The 19,531-nt window shown below is 38.1% G+C and overlaps 3 protein-coding genes and 1 non-coding gene across 5 annotated transcripts in view; 2 read left to right on the top strand and 2 right to left on the bottom strand.

The window, feature by feature from the left end:
- Positions 1-6,434, bottom strand: part of LOC136244189 (3-beta-hydroxysteroid-Delta(8),Delta(7)-isomerase-like) — a 36,887-nt gene extending 30,453 nt beyond the window's left edge. The window contains exon 1 of the mRNA XM_066035732.1: positions 6,421-6,434. The gene's annotated coding sequence lies outside the window, so the exon portion shown is untranslated. The remainder of the gene's footprint in view (positions 1-6,420) is intronic.
- Positions 6,435-6,978: 544 nt separating this feature from the next.
- LOC136244248 (SUMO-activating enzyme subunit 1-like) lies at positions 6,979-11,566 on the top strand. Its single transcript, XM_066035801.1, has 9 exons — positions 6,979-7,117; positions 8,541-8,730; positions 9,087-9,233; positions 9,381-9,490; positions 10,113-10,215; positions 10,274-10,376; positions 11,115-11,259; positions 11,310-11,379; positions 11,434-11,566. The coding sequence occupies exons 1-9, from the start codon at positions 6,990-6,992 to the stop codon at positions 11,527-11,529; spliced, it is 1,092 nt and encodes a 363-aa protein (XP_065891873.1). The 5' UTR covers positions 6,979-6,989; the 3' UTR covers positions 11,530-11,566.
- Trnat-ugu (transfer RNA threonine (anticodon UGU)) lies at positions 10,663-10,735 on the top strand. The gene has a single exon. It is a non-coding gene; the product is annotated as a tRNA-Thr (tRNA).
- Positions 11,567-11,926: 360 nt separating the features above from the next.
- On the bottom strand, positions 11,927-16,060 carry LOC136244247 (uncharacterized). Of its 2 annotated transcripts, XM_066035799.1 has the most exons (3): positions 15,878-16,060; positions 14,122-14,339; positions 11,927-13,107 (listed from the first exon to the last, which is right to left on the bottom strand). In XM_066035799.1, exons 2-3 carry the CDS (start codon positions 14,245-14,247, stop codon positions 12,076-12,078), a joined length of 1,158 nt encoding a protein of 385 aa, XP_065891871.1. In that variant the 5' UTR covers positions 14,248-14,339; positions 15,878-16,060; the 3' UTR covers positions 11,927-12,075. The 2 variants fall into 2 exon arrangements, with proteins under 2 accessions (XP_065891871.1, XP_065891872.1); XM_066035800.1 differs by lacking the exon at positions 14,122-14,339.
- Positions 16,061-19,531: the final 3,471 nt, after the last annotated feature.

The following is a 19,531-nucleotide window of genomic DNA, read 5'->3' as shown; positions in this document are numbered from 1 at the left end:
GGCAAGATACACGCGTCTACACTGGAAGCAGGTTTTCAAGGCTCTGTTATGGAGCGTTAGATAACTTTTAAACCTTTCCCAGGTTCTAGCAGGAATGGCCAGCATGACATCTAGTTTCACGTAAAATGTAACAGCTTAATACGGCCTTCTTCATGGTACAAAGTAGGGGGTTTAACATTACACATAGAACCATTGGCAATGAAAATATTGGCTCACCCCAACACTCCAGGCGCGAACTTTTTAACGAATCCAGGTTATGCCAGGCTAGATCTATCCTTTCTTGAATACTTCAGCTAGCTATACCGTTCGTAACGAACGTTTTGACGGTACAAATAATTTTATAAAAATCACCATCTCAATCCAATAGTCGCATACCCCGGCTGAGCACTAATTATTAGTGACGCGCGCGCTATACTGCGTGGGCGATTTGCAATGGAGACGTATTCCGTTCTTGAATGTTTAATTCATCAACTTTTCAATGGTCAATCCTTGTACATCATGCTAATAACTTTTTTGATCACGTGATACATCTTTGTATTTTGTATAAAGGTGGACCGATACCGATACCAGTATTGGTATCGATGCCGATACCAGTGATATCGGATCGGTATCGGTAATACAAGGTACAGATACCACAGTAGACACTCACCACTTTATTAAACCATCTCTAGCTAAGTTTCCAGTAGCTAATAACTTAGTTGAGCTAATCAGTAACTTAGTTGAGCTAACAAAGTAGCGAAACAAAGCCTTTGTTACCCTTTTCCAAGTATTGCTGCAACTGTTCCGTGTGTATTCTAATATATTAGAGCACGTGAATCCTTTGTATTTAAATAGTAATGCAGTTGTTCCTCAAGAAATAAGTTTATGACTACTTGGCTTGCTTTTTCATGAAAAGGTTTGGTTGAAAAGCTGTAACAAACATTGTACAATTATCGGCCGCCCACGCAATTAATTGCCTTATCAATAAGCTTACAAGAAAACTACCCCAAATCAAGAAATTAGTAATCCACCATGATGTTTTTATCATGTTTAGCTGTTATACAATGAATATTTTAAAACTTGATTGAACTGAGATCAATCAATTACTGTGATATTTTAATAGCTAGCTATGTATCACAACAATGAAATTTCTAAAATAAACTTGTCTAGGCTTCAATGTATAGTATCGGTATCGGTATCGGAAAATAATTTCAGTACAAATACTCGTATCGGAAATATCGGTAAAAAGTGGTATCGGTCCATCTCTAATTTTGTACATGTAATCAAATAAATATTTTTTAAAAATGGTCATTATAAAAATTTCAAGTTACTTGTTTGCAGTTCTCCAACATATAACCAACATATAAACCTGTGGAAAAAAACAGTACATTTTCATACTGTAGCTGAATGACATTAAAATACATTCAATTGTCTGATATGATTCGCCTAATCCAGTTATTTAGTTATAAAATTGTCAACACATAATATGGTTGCTGAGGGTTCTGCAGCTGATTCCGAGGATGATCCATGCAGAAAACTACTTCCTTAATTTATTATGTGTAAAGAGTAGCTATACAGAGTGTAAAAGGTAGCTATAACTAGCTATATTGCTGTGGCAATAATGATCAATGCAATTTGAAGTACAGTAATTTAAATTTCTGGTAAATACCAGTAGCTAATACATAAGCACAATATTGTACATGTAGCTAACATGTGCATGACCCTGAGGTTGTGTATATATGCAACCATGTAGCCAACTGTTAACAAAAGCTAGATTGCTTCTTGCTGCACTCATTACAGTAGAGTGAAACCTCTATAATCTGACACTCATTGGGATAAGAAAACTGCATGTGTCGGATAAGCAAGGATGTTGGATTAGTACTAGTAATAGCGATAAATACCACGAGTGTTGTATTGGAAATGGTAAATTTCCAATACAACATACGTGTTATTTAACCCAACTTTCACTGCTACCCATGCTATTCCCAGTTAATACCATACTTGCTGCATATACGCATGCTGTGCATTAGCGTTGCCATGTACGCAATTTGTCACTATGCACTAAACACGCATCAACACTAATTGGCACTATATTGTTAACATAAATTCTAGCCAATGAAATTGCAATTACAACCTTTTCACTGCTGTCAGTGAAATACGGGATAAATTTCACTGCTACTATTGAGACTTTTGTATGGGCAGTGAAACAGGTATGGTATTATTGGTAGTATTACATAGCCGGAAAAAGTCTTTCTTTTTGGTATGCAAAACATGCAATATCATAATTATGATAGAGGCATTCTGAATTACAGAGGTGTCAGATTAGAGAGGTTTCACTGTAACACAATTATATTATCAGAATAGTCCATACAACCATTTGTTGCATCCGTCACAGCATACTATATCTGAACTGTCATCTGACACTCAGCATATGCAATACACTTCAAATACTTCAGTGTTCAAAATTCTTGACTTACGTTTGCGACGCTGTGCACTGGGGAGGGGAATTCTCTTATTTGCCTTGTCTCTAGAATGCGGTCACAATTAGCACAGCACATCAACATGCTTGGTAACTTCAATAGATTGATCATTACAAGGTTTATCATACTTTCTTTTCTCAGCATCGTATTTGGACAGTTGAAGAATACATCCCAATTGCCATTCAATACCAAACTTGAAGAGACACAAATCTCCAATGCTTACCCTTTACTGAAGTGAAGTATCTGTAAAGGATTGCATGTTTTCAATTTGAAAGACAACCGCCATAGGCTGCTACAAGAAAATAAGCAAGTCTCAACTGACTGTCTATTTTGTGTTAGAGAGAAGCAACCATATTCGGGCTTATTATCAGCATCAAAACTTTTTTTTTACTACTGTACGTGAATTATCTGTAAACCAATAGCAATTAAGGAAGCTTATATTAAGCTGCACTGGAGCAAAGTTTTAGTTGCTCAATTTTTCAAGCTTTACTAGAGATCACAGAGTCAGCAATGACTGAGGCACAAATAGATCGAAGGTCTTTTCCACCTGCACAGGATCACCTTTCTTTAATAATATCTAATACTATAACTACGCATCTTCATTGACTGCAGATTCTGCAAGTTTCTCATCACCATCATCTTCCGCATTTGAATCCATATCACAATTTTCCATGCTGTGTGTTACATTGTTCCAATTTGAGTGCTTCTTATAGCAGCAAATCCATCTTAAAGTTTCCTTTGCCTTTTTCATTGCACGCTCAATTGCTCCACAAATGTCTTTGTTCCTAATGCCAGATAATGATGCAGCAACATATGACTTTACATCATGCTTTTTTATAAAAAACAACAAGAAGAATACATGAGTAAAACAAAACTAAACGTCCCTAGGGCCACTTGCAAGGCCCATCTCCGGAGAAGCACAACCTATAAGATATGGAGCAACTCCCCTGGATGTACATGGTCGCTGACCTCAACAATGAAAAGGACAGGGTGAAGCGACAAAGTGTTACCATAGGATAAGGCATTGCATTTAGAGAGGAGCAGCAATAAAAATTGATTTCTTCTTTTCCCATGCCCCCAGTTGTTACAAAAACCAATGAAGTAAAAGAAGCTAACTCCACCTCATGGACACAATCACCATACTCCCTCTTCTTCTGCATCTCATGACATCTACACACAGGTGGTATTGATACATATTGGTAGCTCTGTGCATTTGGGTGAAATACCTTTATATCAAAAAAGGCACTTTGCCGCCACCTGCAAAAATCCATGAACATGGATGTCAGCTCTGGAATCATCTTGTCAGTTATCTGATCCAGGAGTAAGTACTTCTCCACTGAGTGGTTGAAGATGTGGCTCGATAGCAACACCGTTACAAAAGCTGTAATGACATGCAGGTCATTATGACAAACAAAACTTAAACCACCATGTCGACATATCATTGCATGATCATGTAGTGAAAGTTATGCCACACACACAGTGGCTAGGAGTATTCAGCTATGTCCATCTGTAGCGCAAGTGGAGTGCATCCCAAAACTTCTGTTTATTAAGACACCATGTTTAGCTATCAAGATTTTTCTCCATTCGAGGAAGCATCTGCTTGCAGCATTGCTTGAATGTTTAAACAGTATAATTGACAAAACAAACCTAAGATACTGAAATTTAAAACTGAAGAGAAAACAGTATTTTCTACATGACTGACCACTCTTTCAACACAGGGGCTTATTGATTAGAGATTATAAGTACCCTCTAAGCCCCTGTGCTGAAATAGTGGTCTGGCTACATGAGACTAATGACTGTGATCCAAGCAACCATGGCAAAAAGACTGCAAACTTCACAAAATTCAATGAATTAGCTACATCATATCATATATGTTGTAAGGTTTCATATAGTAGTCTCCAGACACCGTCCAAGATCTAACTTCATCTCTAAATGTAGGAAGCCAAATTGATCTCCTTTGGCTTGACTTTTCTAAAGCATTTGACAAAGTCTCCCATCAACGCTTGCTGTACAAATTATCTCACTACAGTGGCTTACAAGGACCACAGTGGATAAGTGACTTTCTACAAGGTAGACAACAACAAGTATTACTGGACAATGAGAATAGCTACACCAGCTTGATAAGGGGTAACTCAAGGTTCAGTGCTAGGTCCTCTTCTTAAATGACTTACCTAGCAAAGGATCCTCCACAATCAGACTTTATGCCGATGACATAATTCTTTATAGAGAAATTAATCAGAAGAAGATATTCTAATTTTACAATGGACTTATCTATTATTGCTCGTTGGGCACAATACTGGTTAAATGTTTCTTAATATATCAAAGTGTGAACACCTTACTACTACCACTACCAAGAGAAATCCTATTAACAGCTTATAATCTGAATGACCAAATGTAACCAAAACAAAATACTTAGGAGTCACCATTAATCAAATTTTGTCCTGGTACGATCACATCATCAACATTTGTAACAAAGCAAACTCAACTTGTGTATTCTTAGAGGAATCTCTCCTATTATCGAATCTCTTGCACAAAATACATATGTCAGACCAATAGTTGAGTATGTTTCTGTTGTGTGGTCACCCCGCATAGTAAAGCAGACATATTAAGAATTGAAATGGTTCAACGTAGGGCTGCCCAATTCGTTTTTTAAGCTACTCTAGTGTCACATCTATGTTAACTAAATTAAACTGGGATCTTTAGAACAGAGAACAAAAGCAATCATCATTACGTTTTACACAACCTAGTCTTGATTGATTTCTTGCAACATATCCATCTTTTAACTGTATGTACACGAGGCCATCTTAACCAATTATCAGCCTAACTGCAAGTACTACCACCGACTCCTTTCTCCCAAGCTATGGAGTTTTCTACCTAACGGTTTGTACTTAACATCAGATTTAGATGGTAAACTTAAATTGTATAACTGTAGTAAGGCCACTATTTGGGATTGTTTTTCATCAGAAATTTCCAAATTTAGAGTGCAGGTGGGTGGGTCATTACTGTTATCACATTATTCCCACAATATAGCTATTTTCATACCTCAATATACTCTCCAGGGCCTGATAGCTAATCTGTATAAAAGGCAATTTGCTAATTATTTTGTTAACTCAATGTAGCTAATTTGGCAGCCATCCTCTCTCGCCCTTCGTTACATGATTAGTTGCACTCAAGGATCAACTTCTTACTTTTAAACTTCATTACACCAATCTTTTACATTCTCTTTTGGCTACAATGAGCAAGGTAGCTACTGTCTGAACTGCACATCCTCAATACAGTACTTGGTTAAGGCCGCTCCAAATAAATTTCCTGTTTCCCGTCCACTTCCCACATCTGGTTACTGTCAGCTCTAAATATTCCATTATTTTCCAGTTATTCTTTCATACTGACAGGCTTATTGAAACAGTGTCAGCTCACGTGTTTACAGTGCTATCAAGTCGGCACATTTTTGCAAATAAAGGAAGGAAAATGCTTTTGTGCGGCTTTTTCCAGGCAAAAGCTACCAATCTCATAATGAAATAATGGAAATGGACCGCCCTCCCGCATGCAAATATGCCTGAAGTCAGGACGGGAAATAGAAAATTACAATACCATCATCCCAGGACTGGGCAGAGTTTGCCTCTCTGCCCACTGTTTAAGTGTTTATTTATATTATCATTGCCTTCGTAAAAAAAAAAAAAAATTTATTTGGAGTGACCTAATCAGATAACTGAAATAATGGGTAGCTAAATCTTTAATAATGGCAAAATATGTGCGGCAGTAAAAATACATACGGGCACTGATGAAAAACAGAAAATCATTAAATAGTGGCCTAAACTTAATTGTATCACACTATAACATTTTGATGTACTTGACATGCAACACATCCTCAAGCTGATTAGAGGGGTTTGTGCATAATTGAAAATAACTACCAAAATTGCTTAGCTACCACTGCCGAGACCACTGCACGGCTATACTGAAGTAGTCTCGCGTGGCTAATATTGAAGACAACTACTCACAGACCAGGAGAACTGCTCAGAGTCAACTCCAAACTTGTACACCGTCGGCTGTCAAGAAACTCGCTGCCTCTCTTCAATCCGGCACCTCAAAGTAAACAGCTCCGAAAGCAGCTTAAATTCTTTGAACTCGGCTTTGAAGGAACGCCTCGAACGAGGCCTCGAAGAAGTAAGCATCAATTCATAAGCATAGAAAACAACCCATTCTGGGTAGGGGTGTCTATTACTAAAAACGCGTGGTAAAATAATTATTAGGCGCTATAGACCTTATTCACTGAATTAATTTCATAGCGCTTATAACTCGTTGCGAAGGAGATGTCCGCCAAAGTTCGCCATTTGCAGTACCAAAACCATAGTAACATCACAATTCTCCGCCAAATTCGCCATTTGCAGTACCATAACTATAGTAACATGATAGCAACCGTTGTGCTCGCCCAGTTTTAGAACTCAAAATGGCGGCCGAAAAGCTATCACCATGGTAAATAGGGACCTTTGTATGGCTTCGCGTGACATCAGAGGGCGCTTACTGTTCTAAATGAATAAGGTCTATCCCCACGTGGAAGGAAGCGTTATGGAAGAGAACGAAGTAGCCCCAATATCAGCTGAGGAAGCGGAACAGTATGACCGACAGATTAGACTGTGGGGAGTTGAAGCTCAAAAGAAGTACGTAACGTTTAGAACCCAAGTAGGGCTCGCACTTTTGAATGCCTCTAAACGCGCGTCTTTAGATTGTGTATTGTATTTGTGTATGCCTGTGCGCATTTGTGACATATGGAATGTAGTTTATTATTAATGTTTGACAGTACAAATAAAGGTACTGAGCCACTGGCAAGTGCTGCCAGAGACTCAAACTAAAGAAAGGGGGAAATACAAAAAATATTTAAGTAGTTAAATTCTCTGTGCAAGGGTGTCATTGATGCTGTGACAGTGGCAACAAGGCCAGTTGTAATGCACATTCTTAATATCATCAAATTTTTGGATAAAGCGTTCCCACATGTAGTTATAGAATAGAGTTTACGCTTGATAATGAAATCGGAAGAGATAAATCTATTCTTGGCAGAGAGTTCCATAGATGTGGTATGTGGTGAAATTAAAAATTCTGTGCGATATTAAATGAACATCTATGGTGGATCATTTTTGAGATGAACCAAATCTTGTGTTGGAGGTACTGAATTGAACATTCTTTCTAACAAATTAATATGTTTGATTTAGAAAGGCCTCCACACTTGTAAACAATATAATCCTTGACAACGTATCAATGAAATGTATAGTTTTCTTCTGGTCATGATTGTCCCGTTGCTTGAAGAACTTCAACGTATTAATCCAAGTGTCTTATAGGCTTTTCCTGATATCATCTTATAGTGTCTATCCCAAGTTAAGTCCTGTGATATTATTCCTAAATCTTTGATACTTTCAACAGTAGCTATGGGTATGTCTATTTTGTAGGTGAACTTATTTTATGTTCCTGTAACTTGAAGATCTAGAGCTCATTACATTTTAATACCAACCACACTTTCATGGTATCAGTCTTGGAACATAGCATGGTTGTTCTGTGTGTGTGTGTACGTGCATGCGTGCTTGCGTGTCTTAGGAAAAACGAACAGTAGACTACAGAGATGCACCAATATAGATTTTTGTTCATTTTTCAATAGCCAATTTAAGAAAGTATTGTCTCAAAAGCTGAGCACAGACCTTTTCATATTCAGCTATATGTAAAAGTAATAGTGTGAAGCTCACCTCTACTTGTTGTGATATAGTGGTCATTGATGTGATGAAATGGATAGTGATGATATTGTATTATTTGCTATATCTTTTAAAAAGTGTACCTGCTTACTCCAAAGCTGTACAGTGGAATCTCTCACACTGTGGGATGAAAAGGCTTTCAGCCCAGTTTTTTTTTTAGGTTTTTCTTATTCAGGAAAATGTATGTAGCCTGGCCTGTTGGAACCCATATGTGTCCTTCCAGGAGCTAGAGCTTTGTTTTAGTGTAGTTATAAATGTCACCCAATAATCAACACCACTTGGAGCTCTTAATATATACATACGCTGTATCTATTGTGATCAATTGCTGTTTCACATGAAATAGGTTAAGATCTAGTGCAGTGTTGGTGGTTGGTCTCACTGGGTTAACAGCAGAGTTGATCAAGAATATTGTACTAGCTGGAATAAAGTCCCTCACACTGATTGACCATCGTCATGGAGATGAGAACACCGTTCAGACAGTCCAAGGGGCAACATTTTTACTACTCCCAGCACAGAGAAATAAGGATACACCAGTAAGTTATGTTGTAGCAGTGTTGTACTGCATGTATGGTATAGGGTAGGAGAAGATTTGGTGGTTAGCAAGTACTTACTTGTGCCTAAACCAGCAGGACATTTATTTTATCAAGTCTAAATTTTGATTCGTACAATGCCAGACAAACTGTATTGCTGCTGATATCCATGCATGACTGTATTGTAGGATTTGCCATAATAATTTGTGTACAACATATGGTAGGCACAGAATTTGTACTTTGTTTTTTGTAAAATATACATCCCTAGTAGTATTTCGTTGGAGAACTCATTTGTAGCTGTGTTGTCTGCAGCAACTAGTTTGCAAGTGTTTTATAACCATTGATGTATGATCCTGTAGATTGTACAGACTGCTCAGCCTCGTATCCAGCTACTCAACCCTAATGTCAAGGTGACAGTAGATTGTGAAGATGTGGAGAAGAAACCAGATGATTACTTTGCCTCCTTCAACGTCATTTGTGCCTCTTGTGCCTCTACTACTACCATGGTGAGTTTTGTTGGGGGGGGGGGGGGGGGGGGGGGGGTGCAGTGAGACCTGTGTATTGTTAACACCACCTTTTGCATATCACTTGTGTTCCAATAGTTAGGGGCACTGCAGTCTTTACCCTCATATAATACATTGCTACTATTTCAGGTCAGATTAAATGAGTTATGTCATCGTCATGGTATCAAGTTCTATTGTGGAGATGTTTGGGGTTACTATGGATACTTCTTTGTTGACTTGAATTGTCATTCTTATGTTGTGTAAGTCAATGTTGTGAATGATGTGTTATACCCTCCAGATGGGCAGCTTATGTAGTATTTAAACATCCTATGATTTGTACTATAATATGTCTGCACATGTGTGCACGTGTATGTTACGTGTGATCATGCGAATGTTACACATGATGTTTAAATTTGCTGAATAACTATAGCTCAGTATTCCCTTGGTATGTCTAATGGTCTAAGGTACATATTTACAATAAAAATAACAAATGCTGGGTAACAACACATGGTCTCAAATAAACGCCTGCCATAAATGAAGGAATGGCAAGTGTCTTTTAAACTTAAATCTTTAAGATATGCTCAGGAAAATGTATGAAGTAGATTCCAGGAAATACAGTCAATTTCAGATTGCTTGTGAAATGCAATTAAACAATTCAAATTGTTAATTTTTGTGCAAGTGAGCTATTTCATTACAACCAAGCTCCTTGCAGTAATACATCCAAATTATTTCACCACCTTTGGTGGCTAAAGCTAAGGGATCAAGTGTTTAGGTACCAGCCATAAATTTGCGGCAATATGGTACTAATGTGTATTGGATATGTGTTGTGCTCAGATGTTTGTATTATTTCTTGTGCTGAAATTCTTTCTACTTCTAATGTAGTGAAGAAGAACGGTCAAAGTCAGCATCAATTGATATAGAAGACCCTAGTAGAAAGAAGAGAAAAATGACAAGTCAAGATAAAGAGAAAGTGATCGTTAGTAAGGTATCTGGCCATTGTACTCGAATACTATGTTGTTCAAGGTTGTCACTCTGTTCATTAGGAGATGCAGTTCTGTCCACTACAAGATACTTTACAAGTGCAGTGGGATGGATTAACACCAAGACAGTTACGGAGAACACCACCAACTTATTTTATTTGTAGAAGTGCGTTCTGTGGAGCTGTATTGTATAGCGTCTCTAACTTAGTGGTTACCTCATGATGATGACCTTATTATGGTGGCCATGTTAAGTAGGTCCCAAACTAGAAGAGTTTGGTAATGATGGACTACTAAACACGGCTCTTGAAATTGGTGCCGTTAATTTAAAAACCTTTTGTCTCTGTCACAAGAAGTATGGTGTTTATATTTTTGCTACTCAATGTGTTACCAGCAGTACCTGTACACACAATGACATGTTAAGAGGTAACGTAATACTCTTCTATTATCACGAAGCCTCTGTAGCTCAGTGGTTAGAGCATTGGTCTTGTAAACCAGGGGTCGAGAGTTCAATTCTCTCCAGTGGCTTTTTATTTTTGTGTGTTCACACTAGATGACTGAAAAATAATGAGAACTGTAATACACCCACAGTAGAATACTTCACATCAGTGCAGGGTTGAAGTTTTACTACTTTTTCTTTGACACCATGTGATGTTTGAGGACACATGACTAAACCACACAAAGGTTCTTGTCCAACAGCAATAGGAAGTCACATGCACAAGATTTCAACCAATCAATTTGAACTTCAAATACACTTTTAAGTTTGTCACGCAAGAACCTCTGTAGCTAGCTAAGGTGTATTTTATGATTATCATTGTTGAGATCCTCTTTTTTTTTTTCAGTTTCACTGTGCTATTGTAGCTGTCACTGTGTATCACTTTTTCATTGGTACGCTGTCTTTGTACAGCATTACAGAAGTTTAGGGACAGACATGGTCGACCACCCTACCCTGCCAGCAAACAGTCAGATGTTGAACAATTAAAACTATTACTGGAGGAAGTCATACAAGAGTTATCTGTACCTCGGCAACTTGTTACCGATGAGTTCACCAAGTAAGCCAATTCCCATTCTTCTATTCCCACGTTTAATACTTCAATACCAGATTCTGTTTCTCAGAACTCAGTCCAGTCTGTGCAATAGTTGGTGGGATATTTGCTCAGGAGGTAATAAAGGTATGGGCTGATTTTGTTTATAAGTGGTGTGGACATTAGTGACATATTTCACAGGCAATATCTGGTAAAGGGGAACCATTCAATAACCACTTCTTGTACAATGGACAGTCTGGCAACAACATTGTAGAAAAGATAGCTAAATCAACATGACTACTACAAATCCTTTAAATTAATATTATAACCCTAATTACTATGTAGTAGCACCATCAGTTGGGATATAACATATAAATGGTTGCTTACAGTGGGAAGCCTTGTGCATGTGGGATGGCTCCATTCATTGCAAACCTGTTTATAAATTGTGACCAGAACTGTGAAGAGGTTTCCAAATCTTCAAGTTTGACAAGTCCTAACTCATCATGTGTTTAACCTATTGTCTTAAAATTACATCCAGGAATAGTGCTATGTTAGGAGTGTAAAGTGACCAAATTTCAGGCTGGTACCATACTCACAAGTCAAGTTATGGATTGCCAAGTACATGCAATTGGAAAGGCTATAAGACCCCTTTTTGCAGATCCAGTCACAATTTCACATTATCAATAACCTAGAATATATCATAATACATTCATCCACTACAAATTCATGATAACTGATGATACTAATGAAAACTGTAAGTTACCCGCAAGTAGCTATGATTACAATGTTTGAGTTAAAAGAAAATATAAAAATGCAATGATCATGGCAATAAAACTGTCACTGCTAAGACGTATCATCTGGAGGTCTCCTTACTTCCATCTTCTTACGTTTGGGCCACTCCATCGTGGGGTTGGAGTGTTTGTGTGTTTGTCTGTTAGTCTCTGATGGGATCTCCTCTGATTCTGTAGTGGTGGTGGTGCCGTCATGACCTCTGACTCCTTTTGTTAGACACAGGAGTCCAAGAAATGTACTCTTACAATAGTAGCACACATTCTGAAATGATGATTCCACTTTGTCATTAGCTATTGGACGTGGCAAGTGCCAGAGGCTACAGTTAACAGAGTCAATACGGGAGAAGGGGAACCCCCACAGTCTCACTAAGTTGGAAATGTTCAGGTTTGCAATTTGCAATGTCTGAGACAATTCTTCATAATTGATGACTCCTGGACACAAAACATGTCCAGATGAAGATGCAAGCTTCGAGATACTAGCAGTGACAGCAGCACGGTCGAACAGTGACCCCTTGTCAATTGGCATGTAAAGACACTGGAAGGAATAAGTGCCATCTACAGAGAGCACCATTCTAGCTGGGTGTACTGGTCCTATGCCAGGAAAGTTTACATGATCTTCACAAGTGATAATAAGCTGTTGTACGGCATCATCGTTGGTGACATCAGTGATAGGTAACTGGGGGAATATCTGATTGACATATTGCTTGATGGCTGATAAGTACACTTGAGGGTCTTGTATAATGTTTTCAACATGTTGTTCAACATTCTGATTGTTCACATCAGCAGCGTTTGCTAAACCATCACCACGTCCAGAAGACGGGGGTGTTGGTAACCCAACTGTAGTGGACGTTTGTACTTGTAAAGACTTGCCTATTACCCTACTAACTTTACTCTGACTGCCATCCTGAGTACTAGTATCTAATGGATTGACATCAGGTAGTTTAGCTGGGGAGTCCTTCTTAATCTGATTGATTACTTTTTGTCTCAACATGGCCCGGGCTACATCAGAACAAGATTTGCTGTTGTTATTACGAGACGACTTGATCATCCCATCTTCAGGAGACTTCACCAGTACAGTGGGGGTCTAGTATAATATATGGTACACACACAATGATGACTGGCCAATAGGCATCATAAACAATACGTGTAAACTGCATGCCACATGCAACAGTTTTAGGAACCAATAAAAAGCATAGTACTTTATGTAGTGTTCTACACAGAAATCAACAACAAAGAACATACTCATAAAGCATTTCAAACATACATACTGGGTCTTAACATATAGAAGATGTCTACATTACTAGTTAGCCACATGGAGACAGAAATTATTAATGTGTACTATGAATAGATTGTGTTGTTTACACACTCCTGCTTAGAGCATGAAACTGGAAATGCACTATTAATACCTACAGGAAATTTAGTACTCTTCTTGGCTGCTTCAGATCTCTGTAGTGTAAAGTTTACAATACACAGCTTGTGTAGCATAAAACAAAGACAAATTAATTTGATAGGCCACACCCTTTTCCACAGCTACATTGAGCAGAATACTATAACTCAGTGCCAGCTTAACTGGATTTGTGACAAAGTTTATGGTGTCTTCAGCATAGTGTGTATGTGTTCGTAGTAACAACCATTACTATAGACATTTCCAGTTTAAACGTCATCATGTGTTAACAATTACATATTGAGAAGAGAATTGTTACATACACTACAGGTTTATAGCGGTACCTGGGGGTTCTATGCATACACACACCATAGAGCCACAAAGAGGAAGCAGGAAGTTTCATGCTGAATGTACTTCACATTGGGAAAACACCATGGCATAAACACAGCAACCACCTGCTTTTCCTCATTGGCATTACTCAATACTTTAACTATAGTTTGTGTTTTATCTACCGTTTACACAGCACGGGTGTGTCACCTAGTTGTTTACACATAATTCACGAATGATTTCACCGTACTGAACATTTTCAATGTTAAAACTGATCCTACCACTATACAAATGTTGGTTTAAACAGCACTAACAATGATTCAAAGCTATAAAGCCGGCGATCAAACTACACATGGTGCGCATTATTAAGAGCATACTGCATTATACCTCAGTGTGCGGAGTGACGACCCGTCCAGGAGTGAAGGGACTAGTTACCGATACGGCATTACTAGCTGAAGGCGTTGAAGCTCGTGACATCGCCTTTGAGCCAGACAAGACGAAGTGGCCAAACATCTAGCAGCTGCCTCCGATCATTCCCGGATAATTCCGTATACTAAGCCTCCATAGATCTGTTTTGCAAATGAGGTGATCACGTGGCTACAACACTGTGAATGCAAAAAAAAAAGTTTATAATATACATGTGGAGTCCTTGGACAACATGTAGCCACTGTTATAGCCGGTGGACATGGCAAGGTCAGAAAACTGCAAATTACAAGCAGCTTGATCGTTTCTCATCCCTGCCTGCATCCCTTTTACCCCACCACCACTAATTTCATTATTTTTATTTTTTCCTTGTCACCACCCCCAGCACTAGGTGTTAAAGTGCTGGACAGCTGGAAATACTAGCAATCAAACAAGGTCACTCCAAGCGACCCTCGGAGTAGATCAATATTTGATGTTGATGGACTGCAATTTGAAGAGCCTCAAGCACATCACTGAAATTCTTAAAAGTGAAAAGCAAAGGCTACATCGCAGCCAGAATAAGCATTTTCTGTAATTAATGCTACGTTTCTCGGCCAACATCGAAGCAAGTTTTCTAAAAAGTGTTATAGCAGTGGGCCCCATGCCACCAGTAGCTGCAAACACCAATGGTGAAAAGTAAGCTCTCTCAACCTCTCTAACACACTCATCATATGCCCGTCGTTTTTCACATTCATCAATTACATGCACACTTATTTTGATGATAAGAAGGCTGGCTATCATTTTACAACACAGCAAATGTTATTTGCACCTCAGAAATGGTAATGTAAGTACTATTTTTAAAAAAAAAAGCTAACCTTTATAGAAACAGACAGTTTGATTTGGAGTATTTTCTTTAATAATGAATAATGACCTCTCACCTGCATGGAAATCCAAATTTTTGTGGATGAGAAACAAGTAATGAATGAACTGTTCGTTCCTTCTTACAATTCCTACTAAAGAAAATTACTTTAGATGGATGCTTAAGTGGAAGTTACTTGGGCACATGGTTAAATACTATGCACCCTATGCCCAATATAAAATCCTAGACCAAATGGCAAGACCAGTTCTCATAATTTGAAGTTTGAACAATGAATTACATTATGGTAGTTTTACCAACACATTTATCATTTTGCACCCTTTATGTGTACGACTTGCTGTTCAGTAGGCAATTCCAGGTCCCAGACTGTGGGCCTAGACTACAAGTTGTCTTGGCATCAAGTCACCATCTGGACTGGGGTTGAGTTTCCAGTAATACGATTTTTTTAGAATTATTTAAATAGTCAAATAACATCAAATCCAAGTTACTATTCTACAGTACAATATTGGTAAATAGGCCTTTCTCATGGTGTTAAGCTAAATAAGCATTAATTTTCTTTAAAAGTAAGGCCACTTCAACTTGATTAGATGTTTCATGGGAGAACATTCAGTCATAGTGTATTTGACAGTATAGAACATTGGAATCCGAAGGAATAAAGAAGTGCTCAGTCTTATAATACTTGAGCTTCTTAAAAAAATATATCAAAAGGCGAGTTGGTAGGGTCCATGAAACAACAATGTTAACATTATCTAACAGTCTCTCGTGACATACAGAACACACTATTCTAGGATCCTAGATATATTGGACTGACATTAAAAACAGCATGTGAAATATGGAAGGAAAAAAACAATTTCAATCAAACACCTTTTATCAAAGTCCAGCAGTACCACATGTAGTTTTAACAAATAGCATAATTGTACTCGTTTTCTAGAGCATTATCCACCAGTGCTAAGGGTAGTCCCTGAATTTGCACCACATAACTTTACTATATAAACACAATACATAATATTACAGTATGTAACAACTTGTGTTATTTCTCAGTCACTGCTTCTGGAACAGAATAAAAATGGCAATATAAAAACTGCGTTTACAGTGATAACCAAGTTACCTTCTTTGCTCATTGGTTTTCTTTCCAAGTTGGTACATACTTTTCAGCTTCAGTTTCTGCGTCATAGTTTTTATGAAACTCTGCATAAGCCAGTCTTCTGGGTCTAACCAGGCCAAACCATGTCGCTGCTCCGCCAATGGCGACCGCTATTGAAGTCATCCATATGGTTTTAATCACTTCACGATAAAATAATCCCTTCAGTTGAGGTTTAGCAAGCGCCATGTTTTGTACTTTGACTTCTACCTGTACAGATTAATTAGAATACAGAGGAAATCAATTAGGTTCGCACACAATCAACGTAAACTACTTAGCGCAAATATTATGAACCTTACCGAACGCAGTTCTGTTAATTTGACAACGAAATAAATTTCCTTCACTTAACTTCAGTTTCCGTACACCTTTCTCCGGATATCACCAATCTATTTTTTTAAAACGCCCGCCCTTTTGGTTAGGTGCGGCTAGAATAAACCCGTATATAAAACTCCTAGGGTTTGCTTTTCTGCCCACAGTTTGAGCAAAGCAAAGACTTAAGTATTTTTTTAATAACTAATAGCTATTATTTGTATGCTTATATTAGGCCAATGAAACTTGATTACCAGTTTCTCGCTCAAATTTTTGAAAATTTGATGAGGGCGGGTGGTTATTGTTCATTATTCATTATTTTCCAAAAGCACAACACACATCCCAAACATGAAGATTTCTGCCAAAAAAAGTGAGATCTACATTGATTACTCTTGCATTAAATAGCTAAAGTACATTAGGCCAATGAAACTTGATTAGCAGTTTCGCGTCATCGTCCGCATACTTTTGATACACCCGCATAGGATTTCATTATTGGAATTTCAGATTGAAATACTCTAATAGAGCAGTCACTTTTACTCTAATGAAGCAATCAGCTATACTCTAATGGAAAAATCATTTGTTATATGGATTAGTAATGTACTTTAGCTATTTAATGCAAGAGTAATCAATGTAGATCTCACTTTTTTTGGCAGAAATCTTCATGTTTGGGATGTGTGTTGTGCTTTTGGAAAATAATGAATAATGAACAATAACCGCCCGCCCTCATCAAATTTTCAAAAATCTGAGCGAGAAACTGGTAATCAAGTTTCATTGGCCTTACTAATCCATATAACAAATGATTTTTCCATTAGAGTATAGCTGATTGCTTCATTAGAGTAAAAGCGACTGCTCTATTAGAGTATTTCAATCTGAAATTCCAATAATGAAATCCTATGCGGGTGTATCAAAAGTATGCGGGCGATGACGCGAAACTGCTAATCAAGTTTCATTGGCCTTAGCTTTATTGGAAAGACAGCAATGTGCTGATAGCTATACATCCAAAAATATAAAGCGTACTCAGCTATACAAGTTCATCATAACTGGAAGGTGGTAGCTTGTTTCATTCTTTAACAGTTCTGTAGAAAAAACATTGTTGGTGGTGTGAGGTGTTAGTAATATGAAACGTAATTTGCGGAATTGTCTGGTGGTGGCAAAAAAAAAATTCTGGTGGTGGCAAAAATTGCATGGCAAAAAAAAAAAAAAAAGTTTGGTATTCAGTTGCATGGCTGGTTCTTGGTGGTTAACAATTGTTCTAGATAAGAGTGTCAATCTGTTGACTTTCCGTCTTTCTTCAAGTGTAGACCAATTAGCTAAGACCTTTTAATATTGACATAACACTGAATCTATAATTAACCCTTATCTGTGGCTGTATACTTTTGTTCTAAAGTTGTACAGTATAGGTAAGTACATGTACCCATTTTGGTACATATATAGTTAATTAAACTACAACTTCACACACACTGCACACACGCACGCACGCGCGCGCACACGAACACATACTACACGCACGCACGCACGCACGCACGCACGCACGCACGCACGCACGCACGCACGCACGCACGCACGCACGCACGCACGCACGCACGCACGCACGCACGCACACACACACACACACACACAATCATATCACACTTATATATCTACTGTATTTGTCAATGGTCCCAAGAGATCACATGAAAGGGTAAAATATGGCTTTGGTGATCTATATAAGGTGCTTACATGTTTCAAAGTTTAGTAACAAAACATGACTAGTGAAACAATAGCTACCACAATGTAACATGACTGATTGTTGCAGACACTGGTTATATGTAGTCGGGTTGTAATACCTGTAATGTGCACATGTATATCAACTTATAATGTGACACATCACAGTTTCTTCATTTCCTATATACTATAATGTACAGCATCAGACAACTGCATGCACAATGTTATAAATGTGTGTAGTTTGTGTACATGTGTGTGAGCCAGTCAATGGTCCCAAGAGTTCACATGGAAGGGTGAAAAATTGGTGAAATAATTATAGTTGAATAAGGAATATAGTCAGGAGTCATACTTCCCTGTGGTGCTTGATGGGCAGTAACTCTGCTACTGGCTAACATGACTAGTGCTCTTTGGATGTTTTTCTTTTCATTTCCGTTCTGATTTTATCGGTAACCATTTGAACTCTAAAGAGGTTTGCACTGCTGTGGTGTTGCGAACCTTCAATGCTTAACTTAATTTTGCAAAGGAAGTGGAGAATTCACATATTATTGGGCATCCAAATTTGCGCCATAGTGGCTTTCACTACTTGAAGTCTTACTTAGGTGTTGGAATGTTTGTAGTCTTGCCAAGGCAGATGACTGCTACTGTTCGAAATGGGAAACATCCAGTAGCAGTAGATAAGATCAAATTTCTAGTGAATGAGTTGAAGTGTTTCAGGATGGGGGCAATGTGTATTAGTGAGACAAAATGGTTGGTAGTGGTGTGTATGAGGTGGATGGCTTTACAGTATTACACTCTGGTTGTGACCTGCTTGGGACAGGTATGTGTTACAATGTGATGAAGGAGTTGCAGTGGTACTTGATCCTGTTATGACTCAGGCTTGGCGTGATGCATGGTCAGCAGTAAATTCTAGGATTGTGTCTGTTCACTAACAATAATCCATCAAGTAGTCAACAGTTTGTGTCTACTAAGTGAAGGAGAAATTTATGATGATTTACAAGCAATCATTAGCTTGGTTTCATGAAGTGATATGTTATTGATTACATGTATATGAGGCTTATTATAAGACTAATTCTTTGTAACCTTTACAGTCCACCAATGTACGTGGGGTACATGGATTGCAGTTTTATAGTGCAACGAACACTAATCATTAACATAAGTATACGTTTGAGCATGAGCCAAAACTTCATGATGTTGGTGCAGTACACTGGTGTACACAAAAAGGGTTACAGCTTGTTGGCATGTGAGTGTACAGCAGTGTATGGGGTGTAAAGCAGTGTATACTAGCTATAATACTTTGAATGCTCCTGTAGCTATGGGTTACACTTTACGTAAGCTTTGCACACAATCAGACATCAGACTATTAC

Source organism: Dysidea avara, chromosome 14 (genome assembly GCF_963678975.1).
Source record: "Dysidea avara chromosome 14, odDysAvar1.4, whole genome shotgun sequence".
NCBI lineage: Eukaryota > Metazoa > Porifera > Demospongiae > Dictyoceratida > Dysideidae > Dysidea > Dysidea avara.
Note: the sequence above shows the minus strand (reverse complement) of the source record. Positions and strands in the feature narration are given on the sequence as shown.

Bases quoted from the DNA above. Each gene is read 5' to 3' on its own strand.
- LOC136244248 (XM_066035801.1), top strand. From the start codon at position 6,990: ATGAATAAGGTCTATCCCCACGTGGAAGGAAGCGTTATGGAAGAGAAC. The intron at 10,216-10,273 runs GTATCTGGCCAT...TCTGTTCATTAG, and splicing joins AGAAAGTGATCGTTAGTAAG to GAGATGCAGTTCTGTCCACT. The intron at 10,377-11,114 runs GTGCGTTCTGTG...GTCTTTGTACAG, and splicing joins AACTTATTTTATTTGTAGAA to CATTACAGAAGTTTAGGGAC.
- LOC136244247 (XM_066035799.1), bottom strand. From the start codon at position 14,247: ATGTTTGGCCACTTCGTCTTGTCTGGCTCAAAGGCGATGTCACGAGCT. The intron at 13,108-14,121 runs GTATAATGCAGT...ATATTATACTAG, and splicing joins TCGTCACTCCGCACACTGAG to ACCCCCACTGTACTGGTGAA.